This window comes from Rutidosis leptorrhynchoides, chromosome 2 (assembly GCF_046630445.1).
Source record: "Rutidosis leptorrhynchoides isolate AG116_Rl617_1_P2 chromosome 2, CSIRO_AGI_Rlap_v1, whole genome shotgun sequence".
Lineage (NCBI taxonomy): Eukaryota > Viridiplantae > Streptophyta > Magnoliopsida > Asterales > Asteraceae > Rutidosis > Rutidosis leptorrhynchoides.
In genome coordinates, this window is record NC_092334.1 from 355977472 (window position 1) to 355994559 (window position 17088).

General features: G+C 36.5%; 3 protein-coding genes across 3 annotated transcripts; 1 reads left to right on the top strand and 2 right to left on the bottom strand.

Moving 5' to 3' along the window:
- Positions 1–4323: 4323 nt before the first annotated feature.
- Positions 4324–4779, bottom strand: LOC139888933 (uncharacterized). The gene has a single exon (XM_071871915.1). It carries the CDS (start codon positions 4777–4779, stop codon positions 4324–4326), a length of 456 nt encoding a protein of 151 aa, XP_071728016.1.
- Positions 4780–6411: 1632 nt separating this feature from the next.
- On the top strand, positions 6412–11593 carry LOC139891982 (CASP-like protein 4A3). The gene is made up of 3 exons (XM_071875005.1): positions 6412–7064; positions 7174–7312; positions 11162–11593. The coding sequence occupies exons 1-3, from the start codon at positions 6463–6465 to the stop codon at positions 11351–11353; spliced, it is 933 nt and encodes a 310-aa protein (XP_071731106.1). The 5' UTR covers positions 6412–6462; the 3' UTR covers positions 11354–11593.
- Positions 11594–12039: 446 nt separating this feature from the next.
- Positions 12040–14907, bottom strand: LOC139891983 (RNA exonuclease 4-like). The gene is made up of 7 exons (XM_071875006.1): positions 14774–14907; positions 14514–14665; positions 13963–14093; positions 13649–13860; positions 12984–13190; positions 12546–12626; positions 12040–12451 (listed from the first exon to the last, which is right to left on the bottom strand). The coding sequence occupies exons 1-7, from the start codon at positions 14824–14826 to the stop codon at positions 12205–12207; spliced, it is 1083 nt and encodes a 360-aa protein (XP_071731107.1). The 5' UTR covers positions 14827–14907; the 3' UTR covers positions 12040–12204.
- Between the last annotated feature and the right edge of the window lie 2181 nt (positions 14908–17088).

The window sequence follows — 17088 nt, forward strand, 5'->3', positions numbered from 1 at the left end:
TTGGTCGTCTACAAGTCGGTAGTGCCAAAGCGGGGAATGGTTTGATATGTTTATGCCTTGTTATGTTTAAGTACATTATTGTGGTGATCTATATACTAATGTTGTTGCTAGTTGTATGTTTGGTTATGCTAGCTCGTATATGCATTGTTTGCATGGTATTTTGTAAGTGGATGCGTGTAGGTAAACTATATATGTATATGTATAAGTATTGCATTCACTAAGCAATTAGCTTACCCTCTCGTTGTTTATATTTTTATAGGTTACAAGTGGCGGCTTGGGTTTGCTTGGGGACTAGTGCTTTACGGATTGCTTTAGACTTTTGACTAGGATTGGGTAGCGTTCCTAATCACCATGCTCGATTTTAGTTGTAAAGTAAACGAGTCGGGTCATGATATATCTTTTGGATACGTCAAATGGGTCCCGGGTTGCATTCCCGTTTTGTAAACTTAATTTATGTATTGTATGTTTTAGAGATGTTTAAACTTAATATTGTAATGATGATGTTTTCGGAAACATAAATGGACTAATGTTGCATATATTATTAAGTTAAAAGGGAAAAAATTTTATGGGCCGAAAATACCACGGGTTGGGTCGTTATACGGAATCTCAATTAAATCACTCTCTGTGGAAGGAACTTGGACTTGCTATTAGGTTTACTATACGATTAGCACTAGTTGCCTATTTGTGTGATAATTGTCTAGTAGTATTCACACATCAAATGCTAACCGTATAATCATACGTATAGTATCCCCGCATCGATTTCAACCTAAAAAAAATCCAAACGACTCATTTTCGTCTCTTGAATGGCAAGGAATTCTACCTGATGTTTAATACACAACTCATTGATCCACATTCGTTTTGTTTCATTTTTTAGAACCTTCAAGATTAACGGATAAGATCTTCATCTAAACACCGATCGATTCCACTATATTATCCAAATTGCAAGCTGAAATATCGATGTCAAGCTTATTACCAAGGTCCAACAAGTGTTTCTTTTATGAATCTATTGATACCCTTTCCAAACATAAAACCATGCGATCTGCTGACCTTGTTGATTTGTTGCATACTGAGTTCGTAGATGTCATGTCATTATTCTACTTACCCACATCCTCAAAACCCGAAGAAAATTCAAAAGATTCACTTATGTTACCCATCACTGGCTTATCATCACCACCATCATTATTTTACTTCCTGATTGTTGAGTATATCATCAGAGAAAGAAACTTTGTCTACATTAGTATCAACCCCAATCTCATTCATATACTCCCCACCACTGTCATCCACTTTCTCAAAATTAGACTATACATTCTCATTGCCCGGAACTGAATCCATTTCGGTGCTCTCAACATCGTTACTAGATCCAAATGTATCCTCCTCCAAATCAATTCCCCATGTACCAACCTCCTAAATACTTATTTCATACACAGAGCTTGTTACTTTAATGTGTTTAACACATGAAACATGAGTCATCGATTATGTAGCAACACATACCCGTCTGAGACACATTGGTATACTGTTGCTCTTTTTGAAGAAAATAAATCTACTGACCAACTTTGCAACAACCCCAAGCAAGAATAGGCAACCCAGTTCCCTCAATCCAAATCAACCTCTGGTCCACATAAAAGTCATCTGGGAAAATGGCTTGATGACTCCACAAACACTCAACGGATCGTTATTCGACTTAAAATCCATACAGTCCGATGTGGATCCAAACTGTTCCCACAACAAAATTGCCCTACACGTTTAATCACAACCCCTTAGAAACCTTCATCAAGAAACAATTTCAATAAAACCATAATCGTTTCAATATCTTTGAGTTTAATTAATGCACCGACATCGAAAATCAAAGTATTGATGCAATCATATTCAGAAAGTTCCAAATCACACGATTCATTATTAAAAGATGAGCCAACAGAGTTATTAGCATTACCATCACTTGCATAAGAATTAATAGGTGAATGGATAATAGGTGGAACCGCCTTCGACTGTTTACACTCTCTCATGCATGGTGGTTTATTTACCTTAACAGGTTGTCATAGACGCACGTGAGATGCACATGCAAGTTAAATCACATGATTTCCACGTGACCTTCAATAGGCTTTTTCATATTCAGTTGGTTTCAGCCAAAATTAGTTAGCTAGTTTCAATCGATTAACAACTTAAATAACAGAATGATCAGCAGTTAGGTTCAGTTCATGAATGTTGTAACAATACTTTTCTCTCTCACAATTTCTGTAACTGTAATTTGTGTTCAATAAATCACTTTGGCTATCGATTTCTCAATTGTTTCTTAATTCTATATTGCCCGATCGAAGTTGCAACTATCACGATTTGATTGAACTCAGTTTGATCAAATCAATTGGTATCAGAGCTTTTTTCATGCAATCAAATCTGACCACGTCAACAAAGACATGAAAGTTATACGTTACCAAGCCGACGAACCATCTCTGATTTGTTTTTCAAACCCATGTAACGTACAAAAGAAAATTGTGTCAATATTTTTATTATGAAATAGATGGAGTGGAAAGTGGTTTTAATATGCTTATTTATGTTTAGATGGTGTTGATGTTTAGATTAAATTTTGATAAAATTGAAGTAAAGAAATTAGGTTTTTGAGAATTATTATTAGAATGTGGATGAAGATGATGAAGGGGGTTGCACATGGGGTTACTAACAGCAAGAAATAAATATACATCAGGTACAAGTACCAAGCGCGTAAGAAAACCAAACATTGGTTGCATCCAGATAAACAAAAATGTAAGGCCATCCGTGTAATTTGCACCAAACATTAGGGACCAACCACATAATTTTGTCTTGCATTTATGCTTATGCATTTAGCTCTTTTACGAAAAAGTCATGTGACAAGTCTCTTACCTTTATTCCATATTGTACGATAGCTATTTGTCCTTTTTTACGTGATTGGTCATTAAGATTTGTACTAGTTACAGAGTTGGTCATTCTCACTAATAACCATTAAAAATTCTATTAAGTAGTGATATGTGCCTACACATGCGGATCCCTTTTACTAAAGATCGTTAACTACATTTACCTAGCTTTTTTTCTATTTATATATACCTTGGATTTGAAGTTAGATTGTTATATCTAATTCATATAACGATGAGTATAAAATGAATATGAAACTTGAAATTTAATTACATTTTAAATTCATAAAATATATTTTCCATTCAAATTTAATTGTACACTTTTTCTTTTTGAACTATCACAAATTAATAGTTCAATTCTATAAGTATATAAAATAACGAGTTGAAGTTCTTTTATACTATTTTTTTCATGTAAATAAAAATAAAGGTAAAATGTTAGAGATAAAATTCTATCGTATATACAAGTTAGTGTGATAATGATACTTTCGTCTTTTTATCCATGAATTATTAAATTTTCATATAGGGAGTAGTTTAGTGGTTTTTATGAATTTGAACATACATCATATTTTATCTTCAAAACTAATTACTTTCTCGTCTCATTTTTTCATTATAAGATTGACTTTAAATAATTTTATTCGTATTATATTATATTTAATAAAATTTATTTGAATGATTATGTTCTAAACGTCTCATCAATAATATAATTTTTATTGAATATTATATTAAATATAACACAAATAAATGTATATTATATTATAGATAAAATTGTTTGGTTGGTCCATCATCTTTGTATCAAAAAGCACGGATAACCTTTATCTATTTTTTTGACGTCGTTGACCCTTAACTATCGTTTTTTAGTACCGATGACCTTCGGGCTAACTCTTGTTAATTTTATAATGTTAATTTTTGTCATGTGCTCAGCCTCTGAGGGCAATTTCGTCCATTCATTATTAACTTCTTGTTATATAAAAAGCCGCTCAAACGGACATTCACCAACATCACATTTTTTCTTCACTTTCAACTCTCACAACTTACCCATCATTTTTTCCATTTTAATCCCCAAATCTTCAAAATTAGGGCAACATAAAATTACCTTTACTATGTTATCTAAATTCATGTTACTGACGAAAGAAATATTTTATATTCTTGATATATAAGATGTTATGCAATTGATATTATGCTTCTATGTTTTATCCGTTTATAATTAATTATTTTTTTTATTTTTATTTTTTTTGAAAAGCAAGATATTTTATTAAGACTCAAGAATCGCAAGGTACAATAACGAAACAACGCAATCGTAGAGATGCCGAGTTAGAATCCTACGTCCGCTAGATAAGAAAAGGCTACACACACTACAAATTACAAATTAAACAAGCAACGAGCTAGGATTATGTAGCCATTCATGCCATTTGATTCTTCTTTTTTTGCATCGCTTCGTAACTCAATCATAACTTAGGACTTGAATTTCGCTTAGTGCATTTGGAGGAGTCCAAGAGGTCTTCTTAAAAACTTTTTGGTTTCTATTCTTCCAAATAAGGTAACCGCAAGTCCACTCAACCGCTTGCCAAAGTTGAGCCCCCCAATCGGAACAATTCGAAGGAACACAACCACGAAAGAGATTATCGAAAGAGAGGTTGGCCGAATCAAATCCCCACCAATCACGAACTTTTTCCCAAATTACCCGAGCATGCGAACACGACAAAAGCGAATGTCTCACCGTTTCAAAATCTGTGTCACAAAGCGGACAAAGAACGAAATGAAGGTCAATACCCCGTTTGTCAAGTTCGGACAACACGGGCAATCTTTCTCGCTTCGCTCTCCATACAAAGATTTCTACTTTTTTAGGAACAAGATTATTTTTCATTGAAGCCAAACTTGTATTACTTGAAGGATACATCTTTTCCATGATATGTTTTGTTAGCTTTTTTGTTGAAAAAGAACCGCAATTGCTTAGCTTCCACGAAAAGTAATCCTCTTTTTTCGAGTTCATCGCAAAACTTGAGAGAATTGATTCAAGACTATCCAACTCACCCTTTGTACGACCCGTAATCGGGAGAGACCAATTCCACGAAAAACAACCGAGCCACCAAATGATTGTATACGATTAGCAACCGAAACATGGGGATTAGATTCTAGCCGCACCAATCTTTTGAAGACCTCCTTTAGTGGTTTGTCCAATAGTCAAACGTCTTCCCAAAATTTAGTGTTACTCCCATTTCCTATCTTTCTTTCGAATGACCTTGAAAACTCGACCCCCGCATTATCTATCTCGAGCCCTACTTTAACAATGTAATTCCAAGTAGAATTAGTACATAAAAAATCCCCCCCCCCCCCCATCCCATATTTAGAAACCCCGAATCCCCATAAATACTCTTAATGACGTTAACCCACAAGGAAGTGGGTTCGGTATGAAACCTCCACCACCACTTGCCGATTAATGCAAAATTTTTGCAATTTAAAGAACCCACATTAAGTCCGCCATCCGCCCGAGAGCGAATGACGTCATCCCATTTAACCCACGAAATTTTGGAAACATCACCCGACCCGCCCCAAAAGAAATTACGTCTTACACACTCAAGTTTTTTAAGCACGGAGGGCGGGGCACGGTAGAGCGAGAAGTAGTACAACGGTAAACTATTGATTATTAATTATTGATTTAATTTATAATTAATTATTAATTTAATTATTGATTTAATTTAATAGTCTATAACTATAAGTATTCCAATTCTAATTCTTGATGAAGTTATCTGATATGATACACAATAATAAGATATAATGTGGATTTCTGGTCTATGTGAATATTTGTAGTAACTGAAACGAAGTCTGTGTACCGTGGATGAAATGCCTGATTACTTAGTACTTTTTTTGAACTCAATATATGTAGTCGATTGAAAATTTGGAGTTAATATATAACCTTAAAAAATCTGGAGATGTAGGTAATTAGTCTACTCAGTTGCGTTGTCATATAATCATTTTGAATTAACCTCTTGAATGTGTGGCTTCGTGAATTTGATATAATACGTGGTATTGTAAGATTATGTACTAAATTGCTTGGTCCGGTCTGGTATACAATAGCAAGTTAATAGTGAATGGACGAAATTGCCCTCACAGGCTGAGCTCGTAACAAAAGTTAAGGTTAGAAAATTAATAGGAGTTAGCCTGAAGGTCATCGGTGCTAAAAAATGAAAGTTCAGGGTTAACGACGTCAAAAAAAATAGATAAAGGTTATTCGTGCTTTTTGATACAAAGATGATGGACCAACTACGCAATTTTGTCTATATTATATTATTAAAATATGAAAACAAAAGAGCTATCGTTAAAAAAAAGAAGTGATTCTCACACACTACATTTTGATCCATGTACATCTAATTACCTAATCTACCCTTAATTATATTTATAATAATAATATAAGTTTAACTTTCTAAGAGCATAACTGTCTACCTATGAAACTTATGAAATAAAAGTGTATAGCTATCAAAAATTTGGTGTCTTGTAATCATCTCCAAAAATCCTAGCTGATATAATAAAACATATAAAACTCCTAGATCTTCACTTCACTCAATCATGTACCAATCTAATTATGGAAATTATGGAAAAACAAATAAAACAAAAACATCAGCTTACTAATGCCGATTCACCGGCGACCTCTTCTTCCGGTCAACTCCGTGATCGGAGACCAAACCAACCGTCATCATCTCCGCCTAGATCACCGCAAGATTCACCTTTATCATCCATCTCATCACTATCATCACTCAGCCACGGATTCTCTCCTGAACGAGATCAAGTTCAACCAGAAACTGAACTATCACACGGTTCACCGCCGTTAGATCCGTTACCGGATTTGTCCGGAGCTAGGTTACCGTCTCCGCCGTCGCCGCGTCCTGTGCCGGTGGTGAATCGTTATGTCAGAGATGAAACTGTGCCGATAAAGAAATCGGAGTACGTTGCACAAGACGGCTACGTTCGAAAGCCGGCGCCGGAGGAAGGTCGGAGCGACGGCGAAAGGCAGGGACGAAGAGTGAGGACAACGGCGAGGACTGATATAGAAGGATTGATGAAGAAGATAGCGTTAGGGTTTCGGATATTTGAGTTTATATTTTGTTTAGTTTCGTTGTCGGTTATGGCGACTGATAAGCGTCAAGGATGGGCGCTTGATTCGTTTTATCGATATAAAGAGTTTCGGTGAGATTTTGTTGTTTATATTGTATTTTAATTTATAATTTTAATTTAGTTTTAATAATTAATTAATGGTGTAATTGTTTGATTAGATTATTATTTGGATGATGTTTAGGTATTCAATGGGAGTAAATGTGACTGGATTTGGTTACTCTGTGTTACAAGGATGTGATTTGGGTTATCAGTTAGCTACTGGTAATCATTACAAAAGACGTCATTATCTCCGTTATTACTTTGATTTTGCGATGGATCAAGTAAGTTTTCTGTGAATTTAAGTCCATGTTTAATTTGAAATTACTTAATTGAGTATGTGTGTTTTGAATTTGATCATGTGGAGTTGAATGATGATAATTGACTGGTTAGTAGTGATAGTTACTGTACACAATATGGTGATAAAGATCGAGTTTTGATTAGTTTGCTCGTTAATTGTTGGATTGTTACAAGTAGAAGTATGGTAATTAAACTCTAGAAACAGATTAGTGATGTCAAAGAATACTAATCAGAGAGTACTTTTAAAAGACACATCCAAACAACCTCATAGACAGGTTAAGCCCTTCATCTGCACTTAGATTAGGAGATGATGCTTGATCCAAATGACATAATACTAGTTCCTAGAGCTATGGATATATTTCACATCTAAAATTGAATTTATCAATCAAGATTTATATAAAGATACCGTTTTAAACACTAATATGAAGTCTTGTTTGGTGCATTTTTGTAAGTCCCCAGTTCATTTCGCGTTTGTAACGTCAAATTCAGTCATTGGTTTGTGTTAGTTAATGTAATGAACGGTTAATGTTTATATGTATGTTATATAGCTTCATCTATTGAGTGTATTGCAGGTACTAAACGTTTCTCATTTGACAAGTCTAAGACTTGGTCAGGCGCGCGTATGTCTCAAATATGCGCGTATGACAACATTCATACGCTCACTGTGAGTTGGATGTGAGTCTCAAATAAATTTGGACTCTCACGCGCGTTTGAGTAGTTCATGCGCACGCATGAACTGACTCACGCACGTAGGTAAGTGTCCTATCCTAACTGAATCACACACGCACGCAGGAGAAAGACACGCGTACGCGTGAAAGACTCACGTGTGTAAGTAGTATAAATATGGGCACTTTGTGCCTCATTTGCATCACTTGCATACTGTCCACACACACAACACTAGATGTTTTCTTTCAATCAACAACGTCCAAAGCATCCAAATTTAAGAATGAACCACTCTTGGATCCTATCTAATCACATCAGCATTGATTTGGTTTGAATCATTAGGTCCCAAAAGTCACATTAGATTCAATTCTGCGAGATATAGGTGTTGTTAAGTTTGTTTTTGAAGGTCATGATCAAGTTAACAAATTGGTATCAGAGCTAAGCAAACATTAATGACCCCTTTGTTTCTCATTTCGCATGGTATTAAAGCCTGAATAATCCGAGCATTGATTGTGAGATTGAATGTAAAGACGCTAAATGGGTATTTATGTGCTCTTCACCTATTTGGGCATTTAATCTTCATGTTTTATGTTTGTTTTTGGATTTCGGGTTATGAGAAGTGTTTATGGGATGTACCTAGCCTAGCAAAGAAAGGTGGATTTTTTGAGTGAGAAATCGAGCAAAATGTCAAAACCACCTTATGGGTTCGGTTACTGCGTTTTTTTCTGGTGCGAGAGTCTATCTCGCGTGCGCATGTCTTTGACTTGCGTTCACAAGTGTGCCCCGTCTTCCGTGCGTAAAACTGTCATGCGCGCGCAAGACTGTTTCTCGCGCGCGTATGTATTTAAACTTGAGTCATGCGCAACTAATTAACATTCGTGCGATCAAGAGGTCGAACTGGAATGAACCCTTAAACGAAAATTTGTTTAGACCATGTTTATAGCCGAGAAGCTTTCTTGAAAAGTTAGGAGAAAGTAAAAAAATTTCAGAGTATTTTCGGTTAAATTTTTGGGTCTGGCACGGAAAATTCTGTGGACATCTTACATGAGCTATAAACTTGCTGAAAAAGTTTAGTGATAACGAATTTATGCTTTTATTGATATTTGCTTAGAAAGTCTGAGGGTTAAGCGTTTCTTGGGTTTGTATGAAAGGAACAACAGGATTTACTGAAAAATATGTTATACGAGTCTAGTGGACGACCTCCTTTGTTCATTGGATTTATCGAGTGAGTATATGAACAACACGAGGTTGTATTTAGAAGTTATTGTGGGGTAGTCAGGAGCATCTGACTATTTATGGGCAAAGGATGTTTTATTTTATTTTCGCACTTCTATATATTCCGATTGTTGGAGGGGGTCTGTTTGTTGAATTTCCGTTGTGTGGAGGGGATTTGTTTGTTGAACTCCGATGTGTTGAGGGAATTTGTTTTGATGACATTAATACACAATCACGAGATTGTAAATGTAATTTTTGACAAATCTAAGTGCGTACTGGTTTGTTTGGGGTTGTTACTTGTGGATCAGACTCCTCTACGTCTTTTCGCTGTACAATGGAGAGTCAATGAAGATGATATGAGCTATCAACGTATATTAGGATACATCTAATAGTGAGGGGGAAGGTTTACAGTTGATGATTCTGAACGAGTCGATGTGTATGAAGATTTCATCATAGATAGAGCTCAGTCTAAGGGGGAATCTTGCTACTATGGTACTATGAATTACACGTTCAAGCAAAGTTGAAGAAACTTCGAAATGTCGATAGCATTTCGACTTCAATGTCAGGAATCAAGGAATCATTGTTGTTTGAAGTTTGGGTTTTCACGTATTTTGAAAGACTTTTGATGGAGTTTGTGATTCAAAAGACTATGGAGTCTATGGTACTACTGCAGAGATTGACTGAGGATTGCAAGAGGTGACAACTACCAATTCGCCAACAATTTTCGGTATAGCCGTCGGTCAGCGAATAAAATACGAACTTACATGTCTATGTTGTACACCTAGGTTGTTTGGAACACACGAAAACTGATGTCACAGGAGCATATGTGATCACATAGATTCATGCGCGTGAGAGTGAGTCAGGGCCTATGTAAATAAATCAGTTTGAGTTGTGTGTTTTAGGTTGAGCACTCCACCTCTTGTTCTTGCGCTGCAGGAGCTCCAGACCCTGGAAAAAAACCATGCTTCTTTGTTTAAAATCGTATGTAACATCATGCAATCGTTCTTTCATTATTAAAAGCATTCGGTTTACATTGATTCGTGTGGTTGCTTGCTCCCGTCTTGTTACCTATGTATTCTTGCTCGTTGTATGATTAGATCCGCGATATTGGGATCTACCAAGTCTAAACTCATTTTTGATATTCATGGTCATGTGTGATGTGAATCAATAGATCAATTACTACCGTAGTTTAGTTTTACAGTATATAGTCATTTGTGGCTTTTTAACAGTAGTTACAGTACGGTTATTATGCTTTCCAAATTTGTAAGTTAGACACATTATGCCATTACTAGTGTATGACTATGTGTTTGCTCAAGTGGAACTGACATTTGCCATTTAAATGTTTTTTTTCTTCTTTTTTTTTTCCTTTTCTATATATGGATTTTAGCTCTTTCATTGACATAAGTAGGTGTTCCGGTCCCCCATGCCACAACCCAAATTCGAATTCGGTTTTTGGTTTTGGTTTCAGTTCTGAATTCGGTGTTCAATTCGGTTTTGCCCTAAAAAATTTTAAAACCGAATACAACGAACTGAATAAATCGAATATCGAAACCGAACCGATGATCACCCTTAGACTCCGCAGGACCAGAACAAAGTTTCCTAAAATTGACTCGCCATATCATTCTGGTTCCACCAAGATGTTGATGTATTACGTAGACTATGTTTAGAGTGTACTTAATGACCCATTTCTGTAAAGGCCTTAAATCAGGTCGTGTTTAATCTCAAGCAGGCTCAAATAAAAAAATTCTGTACAAAGGAATGGTTGAGTGGGTTGAATGTCACTTAAATAAAGTTTGTTTAAAGATGGGTTAATATTCCGATGATAACTAATGCGTTTATTATTTACTAATATTAATTTAAAATTTTGACAAAAAGTTTCTTGCTGGCTAACCCAACCCATTTGACCAACCTTTAAAATTACATGTTTAACTCTTACTAAATTTGGTACAATTCAGATGCTGACATACCTTCTGATATCATCGGGATCATCAGCAGCCACCAGAGTTGATGACTGGAAATCAAACTGGGGTGCGGACAAGTTTCCAGAGTTGGCTACTGCATCCGTAGGCTTGGGTTTCGTTGCTTTTGTTGCCTTTGCCTTCAGTTCTCTCATCTCGGGTTATTTACTTTACACCTCCACATCTTAATCTTAATACATTATTGGTTACTTAATTTTGTGACATATATATTATAGAAGCTGTAAAGTCATTCTAAACACACAATGTATATGTTAACATATCATGTATATAGAATTTTATTATGCCAAATATGCTTATGTAGTGCGCTGAGCTCGAAGACTTAGAGATTGTAACAAGGCTTTTTGTAATAAATTGAAGGGTCTATGATACTGTGTTAACTCACGAGTCAATGGTGAATTAGTACTTAAGTACCGTTAATTTCAATTGGGTTTGGTGTTGTTGAAGCTTTCTAGCTATCATCTTAGTATTAGTTTTTAGTGTTCATAGATGTTAAATTGTTATACTAATTGACAAACTCTAATGAAAATATTTACTTAGGATGCTAAGACAACAAATATAAGGTATAAAACGATGTTTTATCTTTTGATTTATCTTGTGTTAGAAACTGATTTGCGAGTATAATGCATACTTATTAACTTCGTCGAATAACAAAAAAGATTAATAAAGCAGTTAATCGTCAGATATGTTACGTACATATACCTTGAAGCCTGAGGTATCAAGTACTGCAAACCTTATATCCAATTTTCATAGTATCTTAAGGATTGTAAGATTGTTCAAAATATGTTCGAATATGCATACACTGCAAGACTGCCGTACCATCTTCATCAAATGACGATTCATTTATTCATGCTCAACTTACGTAGCGTACAAAAGTCAAAGTACTACATAGTTAGAAATTTTATGAGATCCTCATTCTCTAGTTATATCTAATAATCTAATAGTGCATAATCACTATGTTTATTACATATGTGTCTAAGTAATTCTAAAATCAGTTTACCCAATTTGGCTTTGGTGTTCAACTAAGCTACATCTTTGGTATCTAAACACCAGCAGTAGAAGTCAGACCTTGATATTTCAAATAGTTGATTAGGACTCATCCTCTCAAGTTCACTCTGCCTCCATGAACAAAAGTTATTCTTGTTTTGGGGGTCTGTAGCAAGAGGATATTCCTCCATTTTATGAGCTTGTGATCTCATTCTTTTGTAAAGTCTCATTGTTGCAACACAGTCATTGTAAGGATCTTGTATCCCGTGTTGAATATCATACCTGTCGAATAAATGACCTGTGTTATGCATATAAATCTTGGAAATATGCGGTAGCTATGAAGATATTGAATGTCTTTAAAGGCTATAGTGATTACCCGAGGTATGATTTCGTTAGGTACTTAAGTGAGTTGCTGAGCTTGCTCGTCTTCATTAATGGTGGATATTTTGCTGTATCTCTAGAAATATGTAAAAGTTGGGTAAATCTCGGATCCTTATTTTGGCAAAAGGTGTAGATCGGCAGGAACACCCAAATCCTGTGTTTCCATTGGTAACCCACCAAACCCACCCCGTAAGACTCAAATACCTGTAAAATACCTCTACCGAATACCCACCATGTGGCAGGAACCAGTATAATCCAGTTTGTCAAGAGTTGTAAATCCTTGCCAAGAGTTGGACTTGAACCTGTGCCCATTTTGACAAAGGCTTCCACATGGTGAGCCTAGCTTTTAAAAGAGTACCACTGAGCTATTAGCTCGTTGGTTCGGATCCTTAGTTTAAATTTAAATATCTAAGAATATATGATAAATACATGCCTTATTTTTACAAGAGGATAATCCATTTCCAAGCATTTCATATCATGATCCAGACCATGGCCTACAACAGTTCTTGCTTTCCCACCTCTTGGACGGATCTTCCATATCGGTTCTCCATTACATAGAAAATCATGAACTTTCTTCTGAACATGCCTCACTGGCATTGCATCCTGAAGGTATTCTGGTCGAATGCCTGTGCTCTCGTACCTAGGAATCGTTACATACAATTTTAAATAACGGGAGTCAGTTATTTGATAATATTTGTAACATAAGTTTTTGTTTTGTGTTTCAGCCTTGCATATGGGACAGCAAGTACTGTGTTATTCAAGCTTGAATCTCACTTTTTATATTCTCAAGCTCTCGAGTGAAGCTTAAATCTCCATAAGCCAAGTTCAAGCTTGCGTCATTTAGGCTCTTTCATAGCTATTGAATTTAGTGCAACTTACGTTAATCAAGGTGGTCGTTTGTAGTTTTACTATGGGTCAGTAATGGGTGGGGCATTTCGCCACTAAAAAATAGAAGGTTAGTGACCTGATAGCCACAACCGCAAGAGTCAGGTATGTCAGCAACATTATGGAATTGGTAGCCAATTATGGGCCGGTTTGGTTATCAACATTTTTGCCACCAAAAACTATAAGAAAATAACACAAAAAGAAGGTGGGAACCTGTAGTTTGTAACTGGAAGTTGTGGCTTGACATAAGAATGAAATAGTATATTCTCATATTCATCGATGATGCAAACCCGAGCACATAAATCTAAAGAACCATCACTACCACCACCAACCATTTTGCAAGCAAGCGCAACTACTCTTGCTTTCCCAGTGTCGATTCTCAGGTCGTCTTGAATGCCTAAGTTTGCAAATCGATGCAGTACACCCTAAACATCATATAAATCACATAGAAGACACCCATTCATCAACTATACATACACAGGTTAAAAAATGTGTAAATATTAAGTTCAAAAATATGGTTTAATTACATTACTTCCACGCGATAGTTGACAACTATCTCGGTGAACCCTGAGAGCATTTGGGCTACTGAGGATGGTTAAACAAATAGTACATCCACGCTCTCTAAAGATCCTTTCACATTCAGCTTTAGGCAATAGTCCTAACAAGATGTTCAACAACATTATAACTAACATCGACCGATCAGAAGAAGTATATTCTCGAGTATCTAAACATGTACTACCACCGTCCCTATTTAATTGTCCACTTGAGAATTGCATAGTTAAAGAAAAGTATAATGATTAATCTGTTAGCCAATTAGATTACATTCTGATCCACTTTAACTATTTCTTATTGGCTGAAAAAAGTGAACAGTTAATTTGGAACATTTCAAAATAGAATAGTGACAATAAATTAGGGACAGAGAGAGTATATTTTTAAAACCCTGCAACAAGACACAGGTACAAATACATGTTCAACAACATATATAGTAATTAAGTGATAGTATTGTATACGGTTACATGTTCAACAACATATATAGTAATTAAATGATAGTATAGTACACGATAATATAATATGGTACCTATAAGATGATCACGAAGAGCTTCAAATGAACGACAACGTTTTCCACAAATACCACACATGGGTTCATGAACAGAGTGATATGAAATCCTCATGTGTTCCACAAGATGCTCCTTTTTGTTAAACTGCTTGTAGCATGCTGCACACTTGTTCCTAGTTCAAAAAGGCCACTTCGTTTAAATTAACAAAGTAATATTTTGAAATACTTGACCTTGTTTATTATGACAACGTTATCAACTTATCATATTTTATCGTAACTACCTTTGGGTATCTGAAGAATCCATTGTCCTATCAGCTTTGATATAACTAATCATAAGTTTTCTGTATATTGATGAAAAGAGGTGAGAGGATTTGGGGAAGAAATGGTAGAATGCATATGGTATTTATAACATTTGTGAACCAATAGGAGATTAGTGCATGGGCAGAGGAGTTCAGTCATCATATCGTGAATCTTTGTTGCGTATGCGCCTTGACGATATAACTCAATACGTCCTTGTAACATTGGGCCAACATTAGGATCTATAGAATATATTTGGTTCCGTTTGTTTCTGCTACTAGATTATTACGACATACTCCCTCCGTCCATAATCTGTTGTCAACTATTCCTTTTTACGATGTTCCAAATTAATTGTTCACTTTTGTAAATAGATATAAACATGTTCATGCATATTTTTTCCAAGGGAAAACCTACACACGAACAGCAATGCGAAAGGGTTTTTTTTTAGGCGTCAACGTTGTTGATCTCTGGTCCGGTTACCGTGAATAACCCGTACCCGAGATGATTTTCTCGGGAGGGTGGCCAACGAATTGCCCGCCGGTCGATAGTCGGACCCTATCGACGGCAAAGGGAGAAAAAACCCTACAAGACCCGTAGGTAAAAACCCTAGAGTTGCGATCGTGAAGACGATCGTGGAGAAGATCCGACGATAACTGCCGTGTGCGTTGCGGACTTGCGGTGGCGGCGTTGCGGTGTGATCGAATGATCGTATGAGGTGGTGCTTTCATTGAGAGAGTAAGAGTTGTATGCGATTGGGAGATTGTGAACTTGATGTAGGTTTTGCCCCATATTTATAGATGAGAATTAGGGTTACTTGACTTGGGGCCCAAGTTAATTGCGTAGACTCTAATTGGGCCAAAACCCTACGTCATCAAGTCCCCCAAGTTCGGTATGATATTTTTGTCAAGTATCGTATCGAACTTCTCATTATGCTGCGGAAAATAAGTTCACAGGAGCCTGCGCAAACAACTGTGCGTAAACCCGCGAACATATGCGCAAAAAACCGCATGCAGAATGCGTGGGGAAACCGCATGAACTAGCATGCGTAAAACCGCATGAAAATTGCGTCTAAAGTCGCGGACAACTGTGCGCAAAGCGTGCGTAACCTGGACAAAAGCGTGTGGACAGTTGCGCAAGCGCGCGAACATCTGCGCTAAATATTCATGTACTTAAACCGCATATAACGAATTAAAAGCTCAATAAGAAAAGACAAACCTTCTCAAACCGAACGATAGACGGTAGAAACATGAGACATAATGCATCGTGCCCCACGGTGGGCGCCAATTGTTCATGCATATTTTTTCCAAGGGAAAACCTACACACGAACAGCAATGCGAAAGGGTTTTTTTTAGGCGTCAACGTCGTTGATCTCCGGTCCGGTTACCGTGAATAACCCGTACCCGAGATGATGATCTCGGGAGGGTGGCCAACGAATTGTCCGCCGGTCGATAGTCGGACCCTATCGACGGCAAAGGGAGAAAAAACCCTACAAGACCCGTAGGTAAAAACCCTAGTGTTGCGATCGTGAAGACGATCGTGGAGAAGATCCGGCGATGACTGCCGCGTGCTTTCATTGAGAGAGTGAGAGGCGAGTTTGGATGACCGCATGAGGTGTATGCGATTGGGAGATTGTGTGTGAACTTGATGTAGGTTTTGCCCCATATTTATAGATGGGAATTAGGGTTACTTGACTTGGGGCCCAAGTTAATTGCGTAGACCCTAATTGGGCCAAACCCTACGTCATCAAAACAATCAGGTAAAATTCTTTTATGCCCTTAAGACAAAAAGGTTGGTATAAAGTAAGTGGTAAACTGTAAAGCTAAGCTGACAGAAAGTACAATGTAATAATGATATTTATTAAACTCTACGTTTTTGTCTAGGGACAGTAAAAATTAAGACAGAGGGAGTAATATTATGTGCTCCGTTCGTGTGTTTGTGTACTATTACTTGATTATTGAACTACTTAGGCTTATCGACAAGACCCTGATTACGATTTTATCAAACTGAAGTGAATACACTAACAAATCGCAAGACCGGCTTGTTTTGTAGAGGCACCTGTCTCTCCTCGTGACTTTCAACTCAATCATTATTTAATAGTCATAGTTAGTATAATCAGCTGTTTTCTTAGCCTACTTATTTAAGTGCTTCATGATGGAAGTTATTGATAATGCCAACAAAATCATGATGGCAGTACGTTCATGATGTACCATCGTTAACAACTTTAAGTAGTGCAGTCTAACTGCAGCATGCTCATATGTACTGTACCCTATCCTTTTTACTATTTTTCATATGTATTTAC